The 26913-nt window shown below is 41.3% G+C and overlaps 1 protein-coding gene across 3 annotated transcripts in view; it reads left to right on the top strand.

The window, feature by feature from the left end:
* The first annotated feature begins 4659 nt into the window (after positions 1-4659).
* Positions 4660-26913, top strand: part of myom3 (myomesin 3) — a 56517-nt gene continuing 34263 nt past the window's right edge. For 2 of the 3 annotated variants that reach the window (XM_076280445.1, XM_076280447.1), the window contains exons 1-3: positions 4660-4884; positions 7501-7627; positions 24633-24737. In XM_076280445.1, coding sequence (XP_076136560.1) covers positions 7521-7627; positions 24633-24737 — 212 coding nt within the window. In that variant the 5' untranslated portion in view covers positions 4660-4884; positions 7501-7520. Of the gene's footprint in view, positions 4885-7500; positions 7628-22019; positions 22341-24632; positions 24738-26913 lie in introns of those variants that run through there. The other variant, XM_076280446.1, reaches the window with a different exon arrangement.

Below are 26913 nucleotides of genomic sequence, written 5' to 3' on the forward strand. Positions count from 1 at the left end.
TTGGCACGGCACTCAGCTAACAGATGAGTCATTGCTTTGTGCATGAACCTTTAGACTGCTAACAGGAGAATAGTGTCAGGTCAGATCATTCCGTGAACATTTGCTCTGATTATATCAAATCCCAAATTTCTGATCCTCAAATAAGTGTCATTCTAAGCATTCTGATCATATTGAATTCAATATGATGAAAATGACTGAAATTGTTTTTTTTTTTAACACTATCTCAGTAAAGTAGATGAACCATTGCATGCTGCATTTCTAATTAAATTATTATGCAGCCAAATTCGATAGGGGCCATTTGATGTTCTTCTTTGGAGCAAAAAGTTTAGTTCAAGGCTGTAACCCCATCAGAACTAGTTTGAGGTCTTTGAAGATGAGGGGAACCAATCAATTTTCATCGCTCTCACATGCCCTGTAACCCCTGTAAGGCTTTCATTTTGGCAGAAATGTCATCATTCTGCCTAGTACACCTAATGATGAGAGCATATCAGCAGCTTGTGTCCCTGGCAGCTTGCTTTTGCTTTGCTCCAGTTTCTGACTCTACTCTGCTCCGACTCTCCAAAGTCTGATGTCACCTCAGACCGCCAGCAGCCGGCTTTCCGAAAAATTCCCTTTTGGATCTTTTCCCAGCACAGATTGGGAGGTCTAACCTGTCCCAGGGTTCATGGCTGGGAGGTGATTGCTTATGTAAGATCCTTTCTCATGTCACTCATCTGAAAGGTTAAATGGAGGCTTACAGAGAGTAGGAGGTTAGCCACAAGCCTAGTGTGAAAGTTGACTCCCTGAACATTAATCAGCTGTGATAAAACATACTTAATGATGTCATTGCCATCGCCAGATCCATTATAAACTCAGACTGTTTACATTTGTAATAGAGGCCTAGATGTACTAAGAATACAACTGTTTTTGGCGCTTTTTGCATCATAAAACATAGCATGGTATGTACAAAACTGATCACACACGGATCAAAACGCATTTTGCGTGCAACTAGTGCGTGAATGGCTATCTGTGCCTTTCTTACTGATGCATGGGAGTATCATGCAAACACATGGGAGAAGTGTTAATAGTGATTGATTAGGTATTTCACCATGAAAACAGCGGAAGTCTGTTTTGTGGTGGAAAACTTTCGCCTTTTAAAGCAACACCAAAGAGTTTTTTGTACCTTAAAATAATGTTTCCAAAATTGTTTCCGTGGTTCATCAACTCGTAACAGGGTGAACGGCACTTCTGCATTCGCTTCGCGGCCCTCTATCGGCTGTAACCGCACTATGTAAGTTTGCCAGATCGGGTAGCGGGTTTGTAGTTCGATGGAATGAGACATAAGAAACTACAAATTTGACTTGCATGATGTCGCAATACATCGTACTTTCATAAAATCATGCACCATATTCTACCTTGTCTATGGACATCGTTATTTGCAAAGCCGTTGCTGGATAAACAAATAGCGTGCGTGTGACAGAGGAAAAGTTCTTTGGTGTTGCTTTAAAATCAGGTGTAATTCAAATTGAGGTTAAATGTGTCAATTACACGTTCAGAGACAACATGTATCAGTGTGCTGTAAGTGTAGTTAAACGTGTCCTGTCTCTTTAAGAATTATTTGTTTATTGATGATGTCAGCATCTCCATGAATAGGCCTACAGTTTAGGAAGTAAATCAGTTAATCTGAAAATAGTGAAAAAAGCTTCATACAGTACATTTGATTTCTGCTCATATTATCTAAAGCCATCTGTTACATTTCATGCCTTTGGATGCACTGTTGGTATGTTATTTCTGTTAATGGAAGTCTTAAGTGACATATAGTTTTGATTAGTTTAAATTAGTGCAGATTTCATATTATAATCTAATGAGTTCATATTACATGTGTCATTGTTAGCATGTGCTAGCTCATAATGCATTCGGTTGGATGAGATAAAAAAAAAATACACCTCAGTTCATTTATATTAAAAGTGTATTTGGGATATAGTAATGTAATATGTGCTTAAAACCCTTAAGTATTTTCATATTCATTTTCATTAACATACTGAAGTTAAAAATGTATTAATTGTATTTCTTAGGTTTACCCTATTTCCAGTGAACCATTAAAACAGAACTAAGCATCCTTTACAGTGTGGTGATTGGAGGAGGAGTTGCCTATCTGCCAGCTTGTGCAGGGCGTATAAGGGTGGCAGAATGATCAGGTCATCAGATTTCCTTCATTGTACCATGTCAAAAGCAACCTCAACCTTTGTTTGCCTACTAGGCTACTCTGTATGTCGCTACTTGTTGACATATTATTATTATGTACTCTTGAAAAGTATGTGTTGAAAACAACACAACTTGCGTTGTTTTTAACACAGTTAGGGACAACACATTCATTTTAAGAGTGTATGATCGCTAAACTTTTGATTCTTTTTATTGTTGCCATCATGGTTAACTCCATTCAACTGCGCTTGTGGTTGAATTAGCTGTGGGCATGCAAATTGCGTTGTAGGGGTGGTGACAAGCACTGTTTGCGTTAAGTGACAGCTTAGTAAATTCCATGCAATATGGCAAGGCGTTCGTTTCCTGTGCATACTATACCGCATACTTGATGAGATGCTCTGTCCTGTTTGAACCTTTCCCCTCTTGAAAAGTTGGAAGGGGGCGGGGGGGGGTTTGTTGGGAGAGTTACAGTCCATTGTGTGGACACAGGCCACGTCCACACGAAACCTGGATCTGTCTCCTTCCTGCCTCTCTGTATTAATTTCCTGTTACATTTGAATGACTTGATACATGAACTGCCATCAGTTCATTAGACATGCTGCCCTCCCCCCCCCAAACTGTCATTTTAATGAGATCTTAATGGGTCAATAATTACTGGAAAAAAACTACCCCTAATCACAGAAATGGAAAATAACTTGCTGACGTCCTCAAGGACTCGAGCTGCCCCCACAGTTACTGCCCAATAACAGCACACACACACACAAATAAAGCCGTCAGGCATAAGTCCCCTCAAACTGACTGCGTCTGATGACCGCATATTGTTAGATATCGCCACTAATCTGCTCTGCGGAACTGGCTTTCACTGATAGCACTCGGGAATGCGCATCGTTATCCACTGTGAGGCCTATCGCTCTCGCGTCCCCTGTAATGGGATGTAATGAAGATGGCCCTCGGTCGCTTTGTCCCGGGCCGATATGTCAGCTTTGTTATTCTTAGCCTCAGTGTCACAAGTGACATGTAAGAGGATGGAAGGGGAGGGGGGAGGGGGCTGGCACCTTCATAGGGCATTGTTTACTGGGTAGTCCAGGGGCAGGTGTGGACACTAAATGCTTATAAATAACCCTGCAACTGAGCCTTTAGATATGGCCTTGGATAAAACACTGTGTGTGTGTGTGTGTGTGTGTGTGTGTGTGTGTGCGCACATGTGTGTGTGTGTGTGTGTGTGTGTGTCTGTGTGTGTGTGTGTGTGTGTGTGTGTGTGTGTGGTCACATATGCACTACATGCCCTCATACACTTATCTGAGTGTGTGTGTGTCTGTGTCTCACAGCCACCACCCAAAAGAAGGAAAGAACTGTCCCGCTATTAAAAGTCCCATGCTATTGTAAGTGGAATGACTGGCTCCAGATCTGCTGGGAGACAAAGGAAACGAGCTGATCCAAGTTTGGACCTTGAGGCTCGTGGCTTGAGGTTAATAATAGGTCTTTATGACAGGAACTAAGATGAACGGATGGAGCTGAACTCATCACATTCATCAGTCTCATCTCACTCCCTCTCTCCGACTTGCTCTCTGATTCTCACTGACATGTCCACTTTCCATCCATAATTCATAAATTTTATGTGCTCTTTAGACCTATTACGACGAAAGAGGAAATAAAGTTTTTCAATTTGAAAAGGATCTAGGAGTGTCTTTTTTCAGTGCTTTAATGAGCCACACAACTCTGATTCACATGAGACAAGGAGACACACAAGGAATGCTATAAACTACTATTTGCAGGGAGCTTATCGTTTACTTGTTAATTGTTGTCCTTGTCTACCCCTCCTCACCTTTGTTCTTTCTTTCTTTTTATCTTTCTTTATCTTGTTTCTATGTTTTTTGTTTATTTCCTTCTCTCTGCCAGCCCTTCATTCATCTTTCTTTCTTTCTTTTATTTGTTTTAGGCCATGTATTTGCACTGCAAACTGGATTGCATGACTTACCCTACCCGCTTTAGTTATCAGTCCTGACCCCATCGCCAAGTACCGAAGTACTGTGCCCAAACAACAGATTAACAGATGCTGATAGACTGTTTCCAAGGGAAGGGTGCAGGTCCCTAAAGGCTTTTTTCCACTGGCACCTATTGTGTTTGGCCATTGTATCACTACTGACAGCTCATGCCTACTGTAAGTCTATCTGGATGGTTTACATTGATTTGCGTCTCTGTCAGTTTCTGTGTGTGTGTGTGTGTGTGTGTGTGTGTGTGTGTGTGTGTGTGTGTGTGTGTGTGTGTGTCTATGTGTGGGTCACTCTGAGAATGGTCTATATTTACTACCTTGAGGAGGAGGGTGTACTGTGTGTGTGTGTGTGTGTGTGTGTGTGTGTGTGTGTGTGTGTGTGTGTGTGTGTTGCATTCTCATGTTGAAGGACATCTGTTCTGGGGTCACCCCCATATGGACAGTGAGAGGCAGGAAAGACAGTAGAGGTGTGTATGTGTGTGTTTGAGAGAGAGGGAGAGAGAGAGAGAGGCAGTCCATGAGAGAAGGAAGGAAGGATAGACATTATCCTAGAAGGTGAAAGAGTAAGAGATACAGGAAGTGTCTGTAAGACAGATCAGACAAAGAGTGAGTGATAGAGTGATAGATAGAGAGAGTGGAAGAGAGAGACCTGTGTCCTTGCCGCGTATCTTGAAGGCCCTGTGGAGTCCTCCAGTTCTCAGTAGGAAAACGTGAGTGGCTTTTAATCTTCCTCTTTCATTCTGCTCATCCTGAAATGCCCTGCTTGTCGTTGTGTTCTACTCACAAGGACACTTCCCAGATGCCGCTGGAGTTGTTAACTAACTTCTCCGTACTGGGAAACACGCTCTGGGAGACAAGATACAAATCAATACCCACCCCTCATTCACTCTTGAAAGGAATATGATTTTGCGAGGGGATTTCTGATCTGGGATGGCACTTTTTTGCACATCCTCTCAGCATTTTATTATCTCCAAGGATGTTGGGATGTGTCTTTTGTCACAATCTGTGTCGCTGACATCAACACCACGACTTGCTCCAGGGTCGTCTTACAGCGCGGGGGGGGGGGGGGGAGGGGTCATGGTGTACAGAGAGGGAGGAACATCGTGCCACGTAGGACTTTATAATCCTGGACTTACTCTCTCTCTCTCCCTGCTTGGATCCCTGTTGGAAAAGTTCCTCCTAATAAAAGTGCTCTAGAAGACAATCATTTTTTTATTTTGTGTTGTTATATAACACCAAATATATTTCGGCACCTATAGAGACATTGTTTTAAAACCATGCCCGAGAGAGTGTGTCTGCTGTGTGTGTGTTTGTCTGCTGTGTGTGTGTCTCTCCTCTGTTCCTCTCCTCTTCCCTCCCCTCGTCTCCTCCTCTCTTCCTCCCTTCCCTCTCCTCCTCTCCTCCCCTCCTCTCCTCCCTTTTGTTCTGAGCGACTGAGCAGAGAGCATTGGGAGTGGCCATCTCTTGATGACAGATCAATTTTAATATGGTGCACGTTGACCTTCCTCCCTCTGGTGTCCACACAACCTTCGCTTCCCTCGCGTTCCCGGTGGCACCGCGCCAGCTATGGGTGCGTCTTTCCACTCCGCTGACATACTGGAGGCAATCTGAGACGGCGCAGCGAGGGAAAACATTATTTGGGCGGTTATTAGAGAAGCTAACGCAGGTGTTTGCTGCTGGCTGCAGTTAAATGAAGCCGTCCTTCATAAGCGGCCTCATTCTGTTTACTGGGAATATTAGCACTGTGTGTGTGTGTGTGTGTGTGTGTGTGTGGGTGAGAGTGGGTGGTTCTCTCTCCCTCCCAATGTGTGGTGAGTGTTGGTGTTTTTGTCTTTGTTTGTGTGTGTGTTTGTGGCTGTGACTGAAAGCGACTGAGAAAGTCGAAAAACAAAACAGAAGGTGTGCGCCTGTATGTACGAGTGTTTGTGTGTGTGTGTGTGCTCTCGCGTCTGTGTGCGTATTTGATTAATGATCGTCAGGGGAGGTGGTAGGGGAGTGTGCTAGACCTGAACTAATGAATTATTACACATTCAATGGCCCGCTGTGGGACTGTTCATTAGACTGGGACCTACATCTGCCCTTCTCTCCCTCCCTGCTCTCCTTCCATCTACCCGCCGATATGTATATTAGGAGCTCTGGGGAGAAACATGGCGCATGATACTGGAGGGCACTTTATTAAACAGCCAGCCAGCTCTTTCCCCTCCTTTCTCTTCTCTTTTTGTTGGAATGTCAATGTGACCTAGAAATAGCATATTTGTACCATACAACATCTATGTTCTATGATGCCAAGATATCTAGCCAGCCAGCCCAGAGCATCTCTCTTCTAATACCACTTTATACCTCGCCGGCACTGTAACGAATACAGTGCAAATCAATAGGAGGAAAGCCGGGTAGACACCGGATGTACAAAGAAGGCACTAATACCGAGTTTTTCTATGCGCAAAAAGCGAACGCTGTACTTTGCCATATCAGAGACTAATGAGGAGACACAGCACTCAAAAAATCCTCCATAGAAATGCATGGGGTTAGTTTGTAACGCCAATATGGCAGTTGTCTACACATATCCCGCCCTTTTTGTACAATGAAGAAAAGTGATTCAGCTGTCTCTGAAAGTTACTCTAACTGACATTTAACTGCAATTTGGATTACACCTGCTTTTAACAGGTGCCATGTTTTAAGGTGCAAAAGGCATCAGAAACAGGCGGTAATTTGGCGGTAATTATTAGTGCATCTATGCCTGTGTTTTATTTCAATCACACACGATATGATAACTCACACTACATGTTTCAATCGGACACCATTGATAGCTCACAAGACAAACAACAACATAGATTGTGATGACATCGTGAGCCTGCTTAAACTACACAACAGATCAGATCTGGAATCTGTTGGAGTATTTGCTTGGCAAAGTGGTGTGTTCCAGACAACTTGAATCCGTTAGAGCTACCTCTGGCTCCGGCTGCTCTCTTCAAAACATCTTTTAGCACCTTTCTGTCATACGGGGGGATACACTGGTTGTTGGCCGACAGATCTGTCGAATGAATGGTGCAATGGTGAGAAAGCTCAGTTGCATCCAATTCAATGACACAGGTTCAGCAGGCTTCGCCGTGGGGGATTCCACGTGTCTGCTCCTTCAACAACTGGCAGGTTCCTAGATTTAACATCTATTATTATAATTGTTTCTCACCATTGCATCACCATCAGCAGTCAGAAAGATGCCTCCTCCCCCAACACACACACACACACACACACACACACACACACACACAAACACATCAAATTGCTCCCCTGCCTCTGAACCCACCCGTCTTCTTCATTTGCCTCAGGTGCTGGTCAGGGGATCGGCATGGCGGCCAAGGTGGTAATGTACCGCAGCCATGAGGAGCAAACGTCCCAGATGGCTCAGGGCATGGCGCTCACCTCGCAGATCAAACGCAAGAAGTTCACCTCCAGGTACACACACATCCTCTTACACATGGAGAGAGGTGCATACACACACACATATTGAGATACACACACTTTTACACATGGAGAGAGGGGCACAAACACACACACACACATATTGAGATACACACACACTCTTACACATGGAGAAAGGGGCACAAACACACACACACACACACACACAAATACACGCACTCTTACACTGGGAGAGAGAGATGCACACACACGCACACACACACTCACATGCACACACATACAAACACACACACACACACACACACACATGCACGGACGCACACCCACATGTACACACATGCACACACACGCACACACACACACACATTAAAAAGGACCGACCATCAGTTTTCCAGATTCCGTATTGATTGTGGGGGAGATGAGAGCGTCATTGACATGGACACACTGACTCATGAATCAGCTCAGTCCACTGATGACGAGGCTCACTCCCATTCCTCCATCTGTCTGTCATGTTTATCTTCAGAGTCTCTTCTCTCTGGCTGCTGTTCAAGAGCAGCGTGTTTTCACACAACCTAATGAAATGGATTTAATGATCTCAGTCCTTTAGTCTCTCTGATGTTTATGTAGGTCAGGTGTGTGGGATGTGGGGTGTCTTTCATGCAAGCCTCACACACACACACACACACACACACACACACACACACAAACAAACACACACACACACACACACACATAGACACAGAGGCAGAATGTTTTCATGCAAGCAAGTAATGTAGTGCTTTGAACTGTTTTTAATTCGCTGACTTGTGTGTTCAGAAAAATAGATAAACAGTTTATTGACACTGATTCAGCGAAGGTATTGTGTGAGCATTAGCATTATTTATCATGTGTCATGCTGCACTCTTTCCCAAATTGAAACATTTTGCTAATAGTAGGATGAGGGAACATGTAGTGAGATGTAACTGTGGCTGACATGTATATGTATGTATATACTGTATATGGGTATTGTTACACACACTCACACAAACACACACACACACACACACACATTCAAGATGTAGACATGTGATGCTGCTGCATGAGCTGCCTCTGGGTGCCTGGTCAGCCCTGTCAGAGTTCCTGCCAAAGTTAGAGCCCAATCCCTACGAAAGCCCGGATCAGCAGCTGCTTCCCTGCCACTTATTCAATAAAACATAACACCCTACTCATACGGACAGACAGAGACAAACATGGTGGCACATAAACGCACACACACATGCACATACACACAGACACACATACAGGGATGAGCAAAAATACAATCAAAATGTATTTTAAAATAATACCCTAATTTTAAGTGTATCAAAATAAACTTCAAAAAAGAGTAGCCAGGCCATGTATCAAGATAAAATACTGTATTTTGGTATTTCGAAATCAACCGGAATGCATATAGCTCGGTCTTTTCACAAGTTACCGGTGTTCACAAGCCATCAGCACGGACAACTGGAAATCAGGGAGAGTTAGTGAATAACGCAGTTTCATAAAATAGTGGCATGTTCCTTTAAATATACTACCTATAACCATAATAGGCTATGTATAATGCTTATAGTCCGGAAGCCAAAGGCCAGAATCTTGGTGAACCTGGTTTTGTCGGTTAATGTTTTTTTTGCTGTTGCTTGTTGCCTAGGGATTACTCAATAAGAATAGGGAGGGTGCCCAGTGATATCCCTTGGACAATTTCCTATTCAACACTAAAGTTGACCTAAATAGTGATTTGTCCATTATAATGCCAATTTCATTACCCTTTTGGAAGGACAGCATTAAATGTAAACCCATTTTTCCTTTTTCTTGCAGTAGTATTCCACATTATAATCAACTTAAAAGTGTTAGATCCAAAAAAATCCTTTTTTTTTTTGCTTGTGCCAATTGTGTCACCCTGTAGACAACTTAAAAGCATTAGATCTGTCTTTTCTAGTATAGTATAGTATATATACAGCAGTATAGTATAGTATAGTATAGTATAGTATAGTATAGTAGTATACAGTATATACTCTTTTGATCCTGTGAGGGAGTTTGGTCTCGGCATTTATCCCAATCCGTGAATTAGTGAAACACACTCAGCACACAGTGAGCACACAGTGAGGTGAAGCACACACTAATCCCGGCGCACTGAGCTGCCTGAAACAACAGTGGCGCTCGGGGAGCAGTGAGGGGTTAGGTGCCTTGCTCAAGGGCACTTCAGCCATGCTTACTGGTTGGGGTTCGGACCGGCAACCCTCCGGTTCCAAGTCCGAAGTGCTAACCAGTAGGCCACGGCTGCCCCTTTTTATCAGCCCCTTAGAACATCTGAAAGTTGAAAAAAATGTATGTTAAGTAACTTCAGGAGCTTGGATTGTCAGGTGTGTCAAGCACTACAAGACTAACATTTGAAAACAATACAGATAAGATACTGCGGGAGAACATTAGGACATGGATCCCATATGACTATGACATTTGACCCCATGATCTTAAGTACCTAATAGCTGATGTTCATTCTCACCAGAGGCGGACAGAGTACACAGCTTCATTACTTGAGTAAAAGTACAGATACCCTTTGCTAAATTTTACTCAAGTACAAGTAAAACAGTCAGATGTCTACTTAAGTAAAAGTACTGAAGTACTTGTTTTTAAAAGTACTTGAGTATCAAGAGTACAAGAGTAGCCTACATTTTCTAAATATTGCATTACTACTGCCAGTCTGCCACAGTGCTTACATTTATGTACATAAACGTCCTACGTGGAGTTATGAAAAATGGTAATGTTAATACCTTGGAGAATGTAAAAGGAATTGAAAGTAAAATCAAGTCATTTTCATCTTTTTACCATGTTGCCAGGGATGGGCAGTATTTCTAATACATGTATTTAAAATACATATTTCAAATACAAAATACTATTTTGTATTTGAAACACTTGAAGCGAAAACTATCATTAACTTGTTCAGAAAATTGAAATAGTCTGGCGAGGTGGGGCCACAGGTTGGCACATTCCCAGGATGGACCTGCTGCATCTTCATCCATTGTTTCGTCCATGGTTTCGTCTCTTATCTAAATCTGACCATGGAGTTGACTTTGGCGGAAAGCTGAAGGTGATTGCTGATAGGCTGTCCCAATCAGTGGCGCCTGCACAATCCAATCACGTTTGAGAGGGAAACAACAAATTAAGGGTTTCTGAGATTTTTCTTTTTTCCTTTTTTTAGAAGAAGAAGTAATGGGTACTCACGGTTATGGATAGAAATGTAGTGGAGTAAGGAGTACAATATTTGCCTCTCAAATGTACTTGAGTAAAGTCATGAGTACTCCCCAAAAATGATACTCAAGTAAAGTACAGATCCCTCAAAATTGTACTCAAGTACTGTACTCAAGTAAATGTACTCCGTTACTGTCCGGCTCTGATTCTCACTATAGGACAGTATTAAAACCACTTAATGGAGTTAAGGGATAATATCCGCCGAGGTGTCCTGAAATGCTGAAATAATGGAGGAGACGGCAAAGACCTCCCTGATGTGAAACAGAGTGGAGTTTTCTCCACCAAGCTAATTAATTCCGTATATCAAGACACCTTACAGGATGTTATTCTGTTTGTCCCCTATGTTGCTAGTCGTGTATGAAGGCAATAGGTATGCATTTATAGTACAAAAATAGAAATGCAGTTCAGAGGCCGACCTGTTCAATTTGTTGTACTACTTTCATTGGTTACGGAAAATGATGGTGAGTAGTTTGCTTTGTTACAGTTGATTTCACTGTTGCGAAGCCTGCTTGTTGTCAGTTCAATCATTGTTTACATTGATATGAGACACTGTACAGAAATAATACAGAAATAATAGCCCCCCCTGCCAGCCAATCAGAAAATAGTATGTCTTGTCTCTTGGGGATACATTTTCAATAATATGCCATGTCGTTTCGGGAACACTTTACGGTAACGGAGGGTACATGAATTATCATGAATTAATTAATGATTTATGTTGTACTTCATTCCTTAATATCTCATGAATCATCAGGAATTGACATGAGTTTATAGTCTATCATTCATGACCTCATTCATGAACAGCACATTACCTAAAGCATTAGGTACAGTGGGCACATCATTATGAATTATGATTTATTAAACATGATCATGATTATTTCTTTTTCTGCCAAAAATGTGGTCATCACTGCTCAAATTCTGAGTTGAACACAACTTTTCAGTTCTCTAAACACGTCATTATTCACCACTTTAGTTGAGAGGCCACAGACATGATGAACTCATGAGCAATTAATCTTAAATTCCTGTAATCATGATGATCATGCTTAAGAAATCATAAATGATAATGATGTACCCATTCTACCTAACGTCTTATGGCCTCTTTACACCAAACAACTTTGACAAGATTTGGGAAAGATTCTTGAAAGATTGGAGTCTTTTGAGGAAAGCCTGAATGGGGGGCATTAGTTAAAAGACTAATCTTTCAAGTTTCAAGTTGTTTGGTGTAAGGTGGCCATTAGTTGATGTGTTGTTCATGCATGCATTTTGCCTGAAGAAGACCCAGCAGGTTCGAAACGTTGCCATTTGTACATTAAATATATGGTCTAAAGCAGTGTTGCGGACATTATATATTTTTTCACTTGAGTAGTTTTTTTTTTGTCCTGCACCTGCCAGAAGGTGGGATGTGCACACAATAACTTTTTATTGTTCATGCATGAGGTCATGAATGAGAGACTATGAACTCATGTAAATTCCTGACGATTCATAAGATATAAAGGAATGAAGTTATGCATAAATCATGATACTGTAAAGTGTTACTTAGTTTCTTTTAAAAGTTGGTATACCATTGTACCATTGTGTGGGTATTTTGCATTTTAAAATGATTAATTACTTGTATTTTAATGAAATACATTTTTCACATCAGTATTTTGTATTTTATTTTTTTACAGTCAGTTTTATGTCAGAGCCATATAAAGGTAGCGACAATGGGTGTTCAAAATTCGTTAAGGTCACGTGGTTCATGTAAACTTCAAAAAGTTCCTGGAAGTGATTGACAATGGATTAGAATGCATTAAATAATTTACTGTTCAATGAGAGACAGAGCCACAATTACACAGTAACCCCATGGTAATGCGAGTGATCATAATAACATATAAAACGTGATATAGTCCTTGATAAATAACCAGGCTATGAACTCATAAACAACAGCATTTTGTCACCGTTTGTCATTCACAGTGAATACAGCATTAAGATGCTAGGGCCAGGCTAAAGGGCTTGAGATTCAGAGAACCTGCATGGCTGTGCTCATCCTGTCAGAAAATAGCAATTTGATCAGTGATCATGCATCATATCAGCGCAAGCTTGGTTTGAAACTGGTTTCTGGGGATGGGGTTTACACAATCCTTCACTGGGCTAGTGCCTGCTGTGTTAATATGACCGTGCTGATGCTAACAGCTGCAGCTCCCTCAAATCTATATAGGTTCTCATGCATATTAGCCTAGCTTTTGCCAATGAAAATGAATGCAACAAAACAGTAGGCTACTGCTCCTAACTGAAGAAACATTTACATTACTGTAAGGAAATTATTATTATCATTGTATAACCATTTGTGTAAGCAGAACTATTGTTCTGCTGAGTTCTAAGAACAGAGTTCAAGTTAAATGTTGTTGTGCTGAGTTCTAATAACAGAGAGTTCAAGTTAAATGTTGTTGTGCTGAGTTCTAAGAACAGAGAGTACAAGTTAAGTGTGCACCCAGACAGACAGGAACTACACCCTGTCTGTGTGTGTGTGAGAGATAAGAGTAGTATGTCACAATGAAGTCGCTATGTCTTGCTTCCTATTTTCTGTGTGCATCTGTACAATAAAAGACACAGATTTTGGGCTGCAGAGTCAGAGACTGATGGTGTGAGGAATTCTTTCTTACATTAGCAGACTCCTCTTTTTACCAGAGTTTGTGAGCAAAGCCATACTACTATGTTGTGGTTCTTGTATCTATATGTTGGGGTCAAATTCCCTGACAGTTACCAACAATGTTAACAACAAACTCAGCTTCACTGCTGCAAACAAAGTTGGCTATATGCTTCGCCATATAACGAACCAGCTAGCCTTGTGATAACAAAATCTTTACCTTTTGTTTAGTCCCAGTTTTGCTGCCTTTAAGCCACTTAAATCCATAGCCTAGATGAGCATTGCGCATAGGCCTACGTTACAACTTGACGTGATGGTGAAGCTAAATGCCCAAGAAACGTCACGTCATAAAAGTTGTAGGCCTACTAAATGCAAAAACTTAATGACAGCTTGTTCGTGGTGGTGTAGTGATGCCTAATTGAAATGGGATAGGCAAGGGTTATCTTATATTCGGCTATTAGGTGTGGCACATTTATTGGGATTTTAGCCTCTTTTAATTTATTTGATGAGGAACTGATAAAGACTGAGCAGCAGAAAAGTCATAGTCGATACATAAATAGTTATGACCGCCGCGCAGCGAAGCGGCGGTCATATAGGTTTAGTCAGATTTTTTTTTTTTTTTTTTTTTTTTTTTTTTTCGCATGTCCAAATTTCCATCAATGATTCCCGGGACACTGGAAGACCGGGGTAGACGAAACTTGGTGGGCATGTAACCCCATATGGATAGCATGGAATGATCGTTTTTCGTTTTGATCTGTAGCCCCCCCGCTGGACTGCACCCCCCGAAAGGAGGGTAGGGCAGACACAGTTTTCTGTGAATATCTCGAGAACCGTAAGGTTTAGGAGGACCATTTTTTTTTGTATGTTGATCTCAAGGGGCCATGTCAACCCATTCCATAACCACTCATTTCATGTATAGCGCCACCTAGTTAAACACAAAAAAGTAAAAATGAGGTGTTGTAATCGCAGGTATCTGTGACCTAACATAGTCAAAACTGCACGAAATTGGAAGTGTAGGATCATTATGACACCCTCTGAATGCACGCCAAGTTTCGTGGAATTCCGTTCATGGGGGGCCACACAATAAATTCATTTATGTTACTATACACCAACTGGCCTGTAGGTGGCCGGAGACAGTTTTCTGTGAATATTTCGAGAACCGTAGGGCCTAGGAGGTCCACCTTTTTTTTGTATGTTGATCTCAAGGGGCCATGTCAACCCATCCCATTACCACTTATTTCATGTATAGCGCCACCTAGTTAAAAATTAAAAAGCAAAAAATTAGGTGTTTTCATCACAATATCTCTGGCTGACATGGTCAAAACTGCACGAAATTGAAAGTGTAGGATCATTATGACACCCTCCGAATGCATGCCAAGTTTTGTGTACTTTCGTTCATGGGGGGCCTTACAATAAAACAATTTATGTGTACATTTAGTGACGTACACCAACAAGGATTCCCGGGACACTGAAAGACCGGGGTACACAAAACTTGGTGGGCATGTACCCCCACATGGATAGCATGGAACTGTCATTTTTCGTTTTGATCTGTAGCCCCCCCCCCGCTGGACTGGACCCCCAGAAAGGAGGGTAGGCCAGACACAGTTCTCTGTGAATATCTTGAGAACTGTAGGACCTAGGATGACCATTTTTTCCGTATATTTGCCTCCAGGGGTCATGTTAACCCAGTTCATGTGCACACATGTGCACAAACAGATACACACACACACACACACACATTCACAGTAATCATACGTATGACCAGGGCCGGCCCGAGGCATAAGCGAACTAAGCGGCTGCTTGGGGCCTCCTGGCCACCAGGGGGCCCCCAATCGAGTTTCTTTTTTTTTTTTTACATAATAAATAACGTAAACAAGTGACATCAATGAATGAATAAATGAAACAATTATCATTCAAATCAAGAAAATTATGATTTCATGATTAATATGCCTGCCTACTGCTACTGTGTCTGCCAGCCTTTGAGTCACGCGCATAAAGTAGACACCTCGGGTGCATATACAATTAGTGCAGACACTGCATCAAGTTCAACAATCGGAAGAGACGGTAATGTTCAGACAAGTCACAAAAAAGGACGTATCCCTCTGGTGCCGAAAACAGAACGAAGAAAATGACAGAGGAGGAGAAAAACGAGCAAGATACAGGTATGTTTTGCATGATTATTTACAGTATGTTTTGTGCTTGAGGTAGCTAGCTAGCTGTCATGATCTAATATAAGCCATCACCAGAGCTAAATCTCCGCCATCACCAGAGAAATGTCTCCCATTAATATATATTTATCTAGATGTATTTCAGATGTCAAGGATATTGGGATTGTTTTGGATGTTCAATCAAGCATGTACCCTAGCTCTAGGTGGGCTTATTATGTCGTAAATTAAAGTTAGCTAGCTGACTGAAGTGGACATTAGCACTACAGTAGCTAACGTTACATGAAAACGTAGCTGAAGGCAAATTTACCACAGAGGGATTGTTTCTGATTTCGCACCTGAAAGTGTTGATAGTTTATTACTGCTCTATAATATGTGACATAGTGGTAAGTCTGATAGCAACAACAGACTAAGCCCAGGCTCCCAGTCCCAACCCAACCCACTGACTAGCGCGACTCTGGGCATCGGTAACGTTCCAGCTTCATAGGCAAAGATGGAACAGTACGTCCGCTCTGCTCTAAGATCTTTGGAGAGAGATGGTAGTGTTTGAGAAAATATACCATGTTGGGTGGGGAGACTTCTGTGATGAAAATAAATTTACATTTGATTAAGATAGTGGCAAGTGATGTAGCGGTGCTACCCTAATATTTAGGCTGCAGTAGATCACCATGTTAAGCGTTCACCATACTGCAATTAAGTATACTCTTTTGAGTATGCCTCATTTGCCAATAGAATATGAATTGTTACATGTGGAATTGCTTGTTATTTGAGTGTAAGTAATGATAGCAAAATAAACTCATTCTGCTCGATCAACTATGCACTTATGCAATATTTTTATTTTTTCAGAGACACTGTTGAAGTCCTTTGGAGCACATCTCTACCTCTACCTAACTCTACCTACCAGAAGGTGAGGTTTTCTTGATGGCAAATGGTTACATAGCCTGTTAATATGACACGACACATTTAACATCGTTTTTTTTTTATTTATTTATGTATTTATTTAATCATTGCAGATTCGTCCACTGCAGAGTTGCAGATGCCTAAAAACCAGGAACGAAGTAGGAATAATTATCTATTTTTTGGGACATTTTATTTTTGATTATTAATGTTTGTCTATTTTGTTTTTATTTTGTAGTTGAAAATTGCTCATTTAATGCACATTTGCGGATTTGTTCAGCAAATCTGTTGAAAAACAAGTCATTAAACTGATGTACTTGTTTACAACAAATACAAATGCTGTTGTATTTTGTTATTTGTCAATTCAACTTCAGTAAACCACCCTTAGTGCTTCACTTTGAATATGAATGTTTCAAATAAATCTGTGATTTTAGTACCCTCTAAGATTAAAAGGTGACAGGGTTGGTGTAAATAACAACTATATTAATACATTGGTTTACCAAGCACATGGGGCCAGAAGTCTAGATTGGAGCCCCAAAACATTTTTGGCATGTGAGCAAGGATGGATTACTGAATGAGCCTACCGAGCCCAAGAGGTCAAGGGACCCTGAACCCCAAGTAGTTGTGTGAATTCACTACCAATAAGTCAAAAAGCAAAAGGCTATGAATCTGAACAAATTTAGGTACTGCCCTTCTCCAGCTGACCATCCCAAAAATGCACCAGAATACAGGAAATCACATCTAACCCCCCCCCACACACACACACACACCCGTTTGTACCCACATTTGCACAAAGAGGGTAGGGGGAGAGGGTCCTTATGCATCTGTGTCCAGGGGGACAGTAGTTCATAATCAGTCGCTGTATTAATACATAACCTCACTGTATTAATTTATAATATGACATTATAGTGTGACGTTGTCAATTATCACCAAGCACAGGTGACTGCGTTGTGGGAGGGGGCCCCCAAATCAAATTCTGCTTAGGGCCCCCAAAAGGCTTGGGCCGGCACTGCGTATGACACATACTCACACAGTAGACATATGTACGCTTCCATGCACAGGCACATACGCAGGCACACACACACACACACACACACACACACACACACACACACACACACCCACACACATAACATAAACATAACACAAACAATCAAGAATTTCTCATAATTATGAACAGGCAAGATGGAGGTGGGGTTGTATAAAATGAATTTTACATGTGAAATCTATGAACTAATCATGTTTTGGTACTTGTTGTCTAGCAGATACCAGTGAGAATTGAGTGTGGATAATGCAATTTAGTGAGACAGTTAGAATCATATAGGCCTTTCAGCGTGATTTCTTTTTGTGGAAAAAATGTGCTGGACTGGGCGGCGGTCATATTTTGTACCGCTCTGCGGTACATCTAGTTTATTATTATAATTAGGCTATTGATAGCCTACTATTACTTTACTACTATTACTGTTATTATGACCGCCGCTTCGCTTCTCATATAGGTTTAGTCAGATTTATTTATTTATTTTTTTTTTCTTTTTTTTTTTTTCTTTTTCGCATGCCCAAATTTCCGTCAATGAGTCCCGGGACACTGAAAGACCGGGGTACACGAAACTTGGTGGGCATGTAACCCCACATGGATAGCATGGAACCATCGTTTTTCGTTTTGATCTGTAGCCCCCCCGCTGGACTGCACCCCCCGAAAGGAGGGTAGGGCAAACACAGTTTTCTGTGAATATCTCGAGAACCGTAAGGTTTAGGAGGACCATTTTTTTTTTGTATGTTGATCTCAAGGGGCCATGTCAACCCATTCCATAACCACTCATTTCATGTATAGCGCCACCTAGTTAAATACAAAAAAGTAAAAATGAGGTGTTGTAATTGCAGGTATCTGTGACCTAACATAGTCAAAACTGCACGAAATTGGAAGTGTAGGATCATTATGACATCCTCTGAATGCACGCCAAGTTTCGTGGAATTCCGTTCATGGGGGGCCACACAATAAATTAATTTATGTTACTATACACCAACTGGCCTGTAGGTGGCCGGAGACAGTTTTCTGTGAATATCTCGAGAACCGTAGGGCCTAGGAGGTCCACCTTTTTTTTGTATGTTGATCTCAAGGGGCCATGTTAACCCATCCCATTACCACTTATTTCATGTATAGCGCCACCTAGTTAAAAATTAAAAAGCAAAAAATGAGGTGTTTTCATCACAATATCTCTGGCTGACATGGTCAAAACTGCACGAAATTAAAAGTGTAGGATCATTATGACACCCTCCGAATGCATGCCAAGTTTTGTGTACTTTCGTTCATGGGGGGCCTTACAATAAAACAATTTATGTGTACATTTAGTGACGTACACCAACAAGGATTCCCGGGACACTGAAAGACCAGGGTACACAAAACTTGGTGGGCATGTACCCCCACATGGATAGCATGGAACCGTCATTTTTCGTTTTGATCTGTAGCCCCCCCGCTGGACTGGACCCCCCGAAAGGAGGGTAGGGCAGACACAGTTCTCTGTGAATATCTTGAGAACTATAGGGCCTAGGATGACCATTTTTTTCCGTATGTTTGCCTCCAGGGGTCATGTTAACCCATTTCATGTGCACACATGTGCACAAACAGATACACACACACACACACATACATTCACAGTAATCATACGTATGACACATACTCACACAGTAGACATATACGCTTGCATGCACAGGCACATACGCAGGCACACACACAAGCACGCACACACACACACACACACACACACACACACACACATAACATAAACATAACACAAACAATCAAGAATTTCTCAGAATTATGAATAGGCAAGATGGAGGTGGGGTTGTATAAAATGAATTTTACATGTGAAATCTATGAACTAATAATGTTTTGGTACTTGTTGTCTAGCAGATACCAGTGAGAATTGAGTGTGGATAATGCAATTTAGTGAGACAGTTAGAATCATATAGGCCTTTCAGCGTGATTTCTTTTTGTGAAAAAAATGTGCTGGACTGGGCGGCGGTCATATTTTGTACCGCTCTGCGGTACATCTAGTTATTATTCGGATGAGGCAAAGGAATGTAAATCTGAGTCTGAAATGTTGGCTACAAACTGCTGTAACTGCACTGCTGCTATTATTAATTGTTATTCCACTGCTTGGTTGAATTTCCCATTGTCCTACGTAATTTAGAACGACCATTAACCGTATGTTATCTGCACACCTATGAAGTAGATCCATTTTTTGGCCGTATCACACTTGTATATTAATTCGCCGAACTCGTTGTGAAGTTTAAATGAACTGTCACGTTGCATCCGAGCTGTAAAATGCAGACGTTCAGAACATTGCAACATTGTAGCATATGACGGAGGTGGCTTTTTGATTACAGCAGGCTAAGTAAAATAGCGATGTTTCAAAGCTAAAGTTCATCAGAATCTTGGGATACGCCCGCTTGACAACGGGAGAGATAGAACTAACGACTGGCCTTTGGCCGTAGCAACCATCCATTTAGAACTAGTAACGGCAGTTTGTCCTGTGAGTTGAGAAATTAGTTGATATGTGTCGGAAGAAATTAGTTCTACAAACAAGACAGTTTTAGCGATTAAAACGTTTAAATTGTAACATGAAATGAACACAACGCAAGTGGCAACAGTGGAATAAGCGGGATAATGGACTCCACGGTGGTCTGTTCACAGAAGTTAATGCACTACGAGGTTTAAACGGCCCTCCGCTTCGCGTCGGGGCCGTTTTACAACCTCGACAGTGCATTAACTTCTGTGAACAGACCACCGTGTCGTCCATTATCCCTTACTTAACTTCTTTAATTGGAACTATTTGAAGCTTCCATTAGCTGCCATTGTTGGAAAAAAATGGAACATTAGCGTCAATGGAGTTGACGCAACTCTACCTTTATATGGCTCTGGTGTGTGTGATTAACCTACACGTTACTCATCTTGCACTGGATCATCTTCCTGAATTTCAATATTCTGATCACAAGTCTGGGCAAATTACTAAGTCGGCACCATCAGAGGCTATTTTTCACCAAAAATATCATAAAATATAAAAAGTCTATCATATTAACATATATGGGTATTGTGTCTTTAAACTCATATGTTAGGTTTCATTTAAATCAATGCTTTTATTAATGATGAATGTGTGATTCTTTGTTAAAAACAACTCTCTTGTTATTGAAAATAGAACAAAAGCCTTATTGACATTCCAAATGACAGCAAACATGCTCCTGAACGTCACAGAACACCACCCCAAACACATCTCTTTGCTGCCATTGTTACTTTCATTGTACATTTAACTTCCCCTTTGGTCCTTTATCAAAAGACTTCCTTGTTCCCGCTCTGGGTTGGAGAACTTCTTCTTTTTTATTGATTTGTCTGATTTGTGCAGTGTCCCAACTGAGGTGTTGGGGGGGTTACAGGTGTCTCTGAATTATGCAGTTATGCAATGGCTTCATTCTCATTCTTCATTTCTTCATTCTTATGCCATGCCAGGTTTAAAGGATACGCCGTGGTCGGTTTTACCCTATTTTATTACATTTTATGGGAAATTGAAGACCGCCATTAATATCAATAAGGGCTTCTTATAAGTCACTCTCATTGAAAGAGAAAGAGAGAGAGACAGACCGACTGACAGACAGGCAGATAGAGAGCAAGTCAAACTGTGAGTGAGAGAATAATATGCCACATACGGTAGATAAGATAGTTTGCCAGTGAAATCATCAGGAGGGGGTGTGGTTGAAACTCTAATTTCTTGTGTAATACTCAGCTTGTGTGATGTTATGATGCCAAGCCTCACTGAAAACTATGCAATACCTCGGCCTGTGGAATGAGGTGTGCCTACACTTTGAGTAGTTTGCACTTCTGAGGGATTTAAAAAGTTATTTTCAGCTGTACGCCAGCAGCACTTATGAAAAGCATTCTTTGAGCCAACTCTCCCTGTCTTTCTCTATTTGTTTCTCTATTTCTCTCCCTTTAAATCACTCTCACACATGCACACACACACACAAACACACACACACACACACACACTCACACACACACACACGCACTCGCACACACATACAGACAGATATAGGGAAAGAGAATGTGTGTGTGTGTGTGAGAGAGAGAGAGAGAGAGAGAGAGAGAGAGAGAGAGAGAGAGAGAGAATTGCTCTTGTGGGGTGACAAAGCCCTTTAAACCTGCTTTGTCAGGTCTGGAGAATAATTGTTTGCTTCAGTGGAGATCCCGCTGCCCTCAGGACAAAGCTGCCCCCGTTTCCCATTCACTGTTCACAGACCCATTGATGTACATAATTTAATAACCCCGCATCAAACGGAATCGAGGGAAAGAATTGGACCAAATTTGGGTATATAGTAGGGGTGTAACGGTTCATGTATTCTGATTGAACCGAAACGGTACGGGCGTCACGGTTCGGTGCATGAATTTACACGGAGAATACACGGTATAAAAATACATAAAACTCGTGTGCGGATTAATTAATGTCATGCGCAATTACTGTTAAGTAGCGAGAGTTACGGGAGTTCTTTAGCGACACCTAACGCTTATCTGTAGCCTCGCCTTAGCTCTGAAGCTCTGATTGACGCCTATGTTTTTTTTTTGTCAGGTCGTCAGTCGAGTCCGTCAGTCATTAGCAGCACTAAGGTTAGACCCACAAGAGTTAGAGGATCCGCTAGTCTATTTAAGATCGCAAGTTTGAGAACTTCAGTTACAGTAACGTTAGTACAGGCGAAAGAGTGGTGGATAAGATGAAACTGTGTGTCAGCGTTGTTCAGCAGTTATTGGGTATGTGAGTGGAAAAAATGCTACACATATTCGAAGCCATCACCCAGATGATGTAGGCTACCAATCACTGAAACGAGGGGAAAAAAACTTCCCCTGCGCTTCAGCAGCCTTTGGATACACATACAAATAGGGCCAAAACCTATGGCTTAAATTAAATGATTTTCGTAATGACAGAAAGCTATGTAAATCGCGTGGTAATTACCTTTATGTTGGGGTAACTTGTAACTTCTCACATGAGGAGCTGGTAGTGTTAAGTGCATAGACAGTAAAATAAAGTGACAACGCTAACCAGGCTAATAAACAAACCATGCTAGTACGGTGAGTTAACGTCAAAGGGCAAAGTCACGTGACTTCTAGTTGTAGTCTGTAAAGGAGCAATTTCGTTTTTAAAAAAAAAGGCAAAATAGTGTGATATTTTCACAGTTAGTAGGCTAGATTATTACTTTACACACAATAAAAAATATTGAGGCAAATTGTAGACCCTTCCATATACAACTAAACACAGATGTTGAAGGTCTTGCTTAAGTGGATTTTTAAAAATCATTTTTCTATGTAATTTGCACTTTCAGAAATAAGAGATGCTGTAGGCCTATTTTCAGTTTTATAGCTGATTGTCTTATTTTGTTTACAAGTTACAGATGGAGTCTGGGTACTTATTGTACTGTTTAGCCTACATCTTACACACTTCAGGCTGTTGCAGATAGCTCAAGGAAGAGACTGTATGACACTAAGGTACAGCCTGAGACATGCACAATAAAAAAAATGCTTTCTGCATTTTTGTTTTGCTTTTCCCTCCATTGTACCGAACTCGTACCGAACCGTGATGTCCGAACCGAGGTATGAACCGAACCGTGACTTCTGTGTACCGTTACACCCCTAGTATATAGAGGTGAGGGCGAAATTGAACTCAAACTATAATGCTGATTGACACTAATCCTTCACCTTCTCTGGCTGGGATCTCCCCCACATTATGGGATTCCACCTGTCTTTGTTTGTCTGAGATGGGAGATGGTTTCTGAAGGTGGTCCAGAACTAACGTTAACGCCTATGCAAAATACCCTCTCACTGAGTCATCACAACCCCTTACGCTGGTAAATACAGTTAAATGAGTTACCATACAGGTGCAGAGGACCTAATAACAGGGCTCATATATCACATTACATGCAAACACACAAACCTGTGTATACATGTACAATGTAAGTTTTGTCTTTGTTCATGGTATGAACAAAATCATGGTATGTAATCATAACCTCATCTAGACAGTCAGTTACACTAGCAAATTATCCTCTGTTATAACTGTAAAAGAATAGAATAGAATAGAATAGAATAGAAGGAAGGAAGGTGTGGAATATTACTGGTATTATGACGTATAGCCTGCAGTATTCATGTCAGAGGTGAAACCCCACTGATGGATGGCTCTCCAGCATCCTAGACACCTTACAAATCTCTCTCTTCCTCTCTCTCTCTCAATTCAAATTCACAAATAGTTGGACATTTGTATTGCCAAAGGAACAGTTACATAAATGTATCAGGACATAAGTAATTACACAGGTAGGAGTACATACATAGATAGTACATAGACTCTCTCTCTCTCTCTCTCTCTCTCTCGTTCTCGCTTCTTTCGGCCCTCAACTACGTCCAAAGAGTATGCACATGCTCAAGCTCCTGCTTTTCATTGTGGGGGCAAATTTGCAAAAGGAAGTTATCATTTGATATGTTCTCTAAAATAATTGTATCCCAATTTTAGCAGGAATATTTAAAATACTGTATTTCAACAATCTCAAAGTTACTGTAATCGTTCAACACGGCCAAACCTAGTACTCATGCCTTTGAAAATATACTATAGCTTCACCTACTGGTCACTACAAGAACAGCTTATTTTCATCTTATTGTCAATCTGAACTAGACCATCAGTACACAAAGCCCATACCGGATAGTGGATATAAAAGGGGATTATTGAAAAATACGCTTTGATGTAGGGACTTAATCAAGCATTCAATCAAGGTTGTAATCAAGGATTCAGCTGAAGTCTGTCAAAGACCTATGCCTTACTGTATCAGTTAGAACACTCTCTCTGAGAAAGAGAAAATTGGTTTGTGTTGCTTAGCTCTTGTAAACTGAGCTGAGGTTTGCCTGAGCTGTAGGCCTCACCCACATTGACACTAATAAAACAAACATATGTTCAGCAAATACAGCAAATACAGCATTACTGACATTTTAGAGAGATTCCAACACAAAGTTAACATATTTATTTGTTTATGTAATTATATGTTTATATTTTGTGACCTGCAGCGATGAAGAGGCCTCCTACAGTGACTACTATCCCATCATACCTGGTGATGTGATGTCCGTCAAGGAGATCCTGACCACCCCCAAGTTCCCCCGCCACCGCACCTGGTACAGTAAGACTCCTATTCCACACTCACACTTGCTTAGTTATGTTAAGTGATAAGGGTCTATGGAACTCTAATTGAAGCTTCCTATTCGTAACTTGGGAATTACGACCTCCAAGTGCAAATTGAACACACCATCAGTAGAAGTGAGAGCAAACACAGTAGAGGGATGCCGATTGATGGAGATTAGACACTGGGATGTACTCTAATCAGCTCCAGGCAATATCGCACTACTACAACACCACCATGTGACAAACACACAGAGTAGCCTCCATTTGCAACACAGACGGCTGTCATGCTGCCTGCCAACCTTCCATCCTCTCTCTCTTCATCCTCTACTTCCCTCCCAATGTCTTCCTCTGTCTCTCCCTCCAAACCTCCCTCTTCCTCTCTTTCTATCTGTTATCCGTCCTCTTTGTGTCTCTCCCTCTCTCTTTCTCTCTTTTTTCATCTTTTGCTGAATCTCCCTCTTTTCCCAGGCAGTGGCCCAGACATAATGATTCTTGCTGGACTGTTATGGCTCTCTTTTGCATACTATTAGTACAGAACACTTATTTATCACACACCTGCGGTTATCCTCCTTGCCAACACAGCAACAGTGCCCTTGCACAACGAGCATTAGCACAATGTAAAAAACGTAATATGCTCTCTTTCAGAGACTTTGACCCCACTCATTTATTACTTACGCTTAACCCTTTGCCATTACATACAACTAATCGACCTGATCATTTGTTTGTTTACTTGTTTTTGTTTGTTTATGCCAGTCAGATGATAAGATACTGTGGCATCTGTGACCCCGGACAGCTTAGAATTATTCAGTTATTCACAGTGGCTGTGAATCACAGAGATCTCTGGTGCAGGTGGAGAAAATACCCAAACACAGGAGGGGAGACAGGATGTGGCAGTGGCCAGTGTTGATTTAGATGGCCGTCGTGTTTCTCCTGGGTCACCATACACTCCTCTCAGGGAGCTCACCTGTCCGTGTCAGCATCTCAGGTGTCTCTGTGGGCTGTTTTGCCCGGAGGGTCCAGAGGACTTCAGAGTTGTTGTTGTTGTTTTTTAAAACCAAACCATCAAAGGCGGCAGGAAATTTACATAGAGACGGTTGGGGTTGGTTTCATTGGTTCTGTATATATGCATGCAATAAACACAGTGAGAATATTCTGAGTGAGAGGGAAAGTAAAGTAAACTTTGGTTGAACAGCATATCAAAAAGGTGACGAGAAATGGAAAAAGCCAGCGTGTGGGCAGAGGGGAAAAAAAACAGAAGTGTGTGTGTGTGTGTGTGTATATATAAATATATAGATCTTATATATATATAGAGAGAGAGAGAGAGAGAGAGAGAGAGAGGAACGAGGAACGAGGAACAACCATTTGAGAACAGCCTGGCAACGGTCTGTTGCACAGACTAAAAAAGAAGAACTACTTTGACAAACTACAGACTCAGGCAGTAGAGACGGGCAGACATGAACAAATCATGAACACCAAATTGGAAAAAGAAACCTATATTGCCAGAAGGGCCAGCAAAACACTACTCTTCACCATAGCAGTGTATAACGCATTTAAAGCACTACTCTTTACCATAGTAGTGTACAACATAAATATATAAATATATAAAGACACTAATCATAGGACCTTTTAGATTTTACAGAAATATCCCCAATTCCCATGGCAACACATAATCCCCTTTGTAGTGCAAACGTAATGAATAAAGTATATCATTATACTCATGTGGAGTGCACAAGGAGTGAAGTGCACAACTCATTTAACATTGCTCATGCTCTGAGCCAAACGTGCATGATACTGTTGTGTTGTTTTGTGTTGTTTTGAGGTGCAGGTTGCTTGCTTCATAGGTAACTCTTTTTGCTAAGGTGCTCATGCAGACACATTGTGCTATTGGTTACCATCACTCTTTGTGTTTGCACTACAAAGGGGACAAAGGTGTGTTGCCATGGGGAATTAGGGAAACGTCCTTTCACTGGTTTCTTTAAATGCGTCGTACTGATGGTGAAACGTTATGTTTGCTCTTTTTTCATTTGGTGTTCATGATTTCTTCATGTCTGCACGTTTCTATTTTTAAAGTAGTTTGTTAAAGTCATTTAAAAAAAGTGTGTGTGCAACAGACCGTTGGATGTCAGAATAGGTCAGTATTATAGTTTTGAGTGAAAAGGTAGTGCAAGT

This window comes from Alosa pseudoharengus, unplaced genomic scaffold (assembly GCF_046254945.1).
Source record: "Alosa pseudoharengus isolate Yale_2024_CS ecotype anadromous, Long Island Sound unplaced genomic scaffold, YU_APseudo_1.1 YU_APseudo_1.1_scf_12, whole genome shotgun sequence".
NCBI lineage: Eukaryota > Metazoa > Chordata > Actinopteri > Clupeiformes > Clupeidae > Alosa > Alosa pseudoharengus.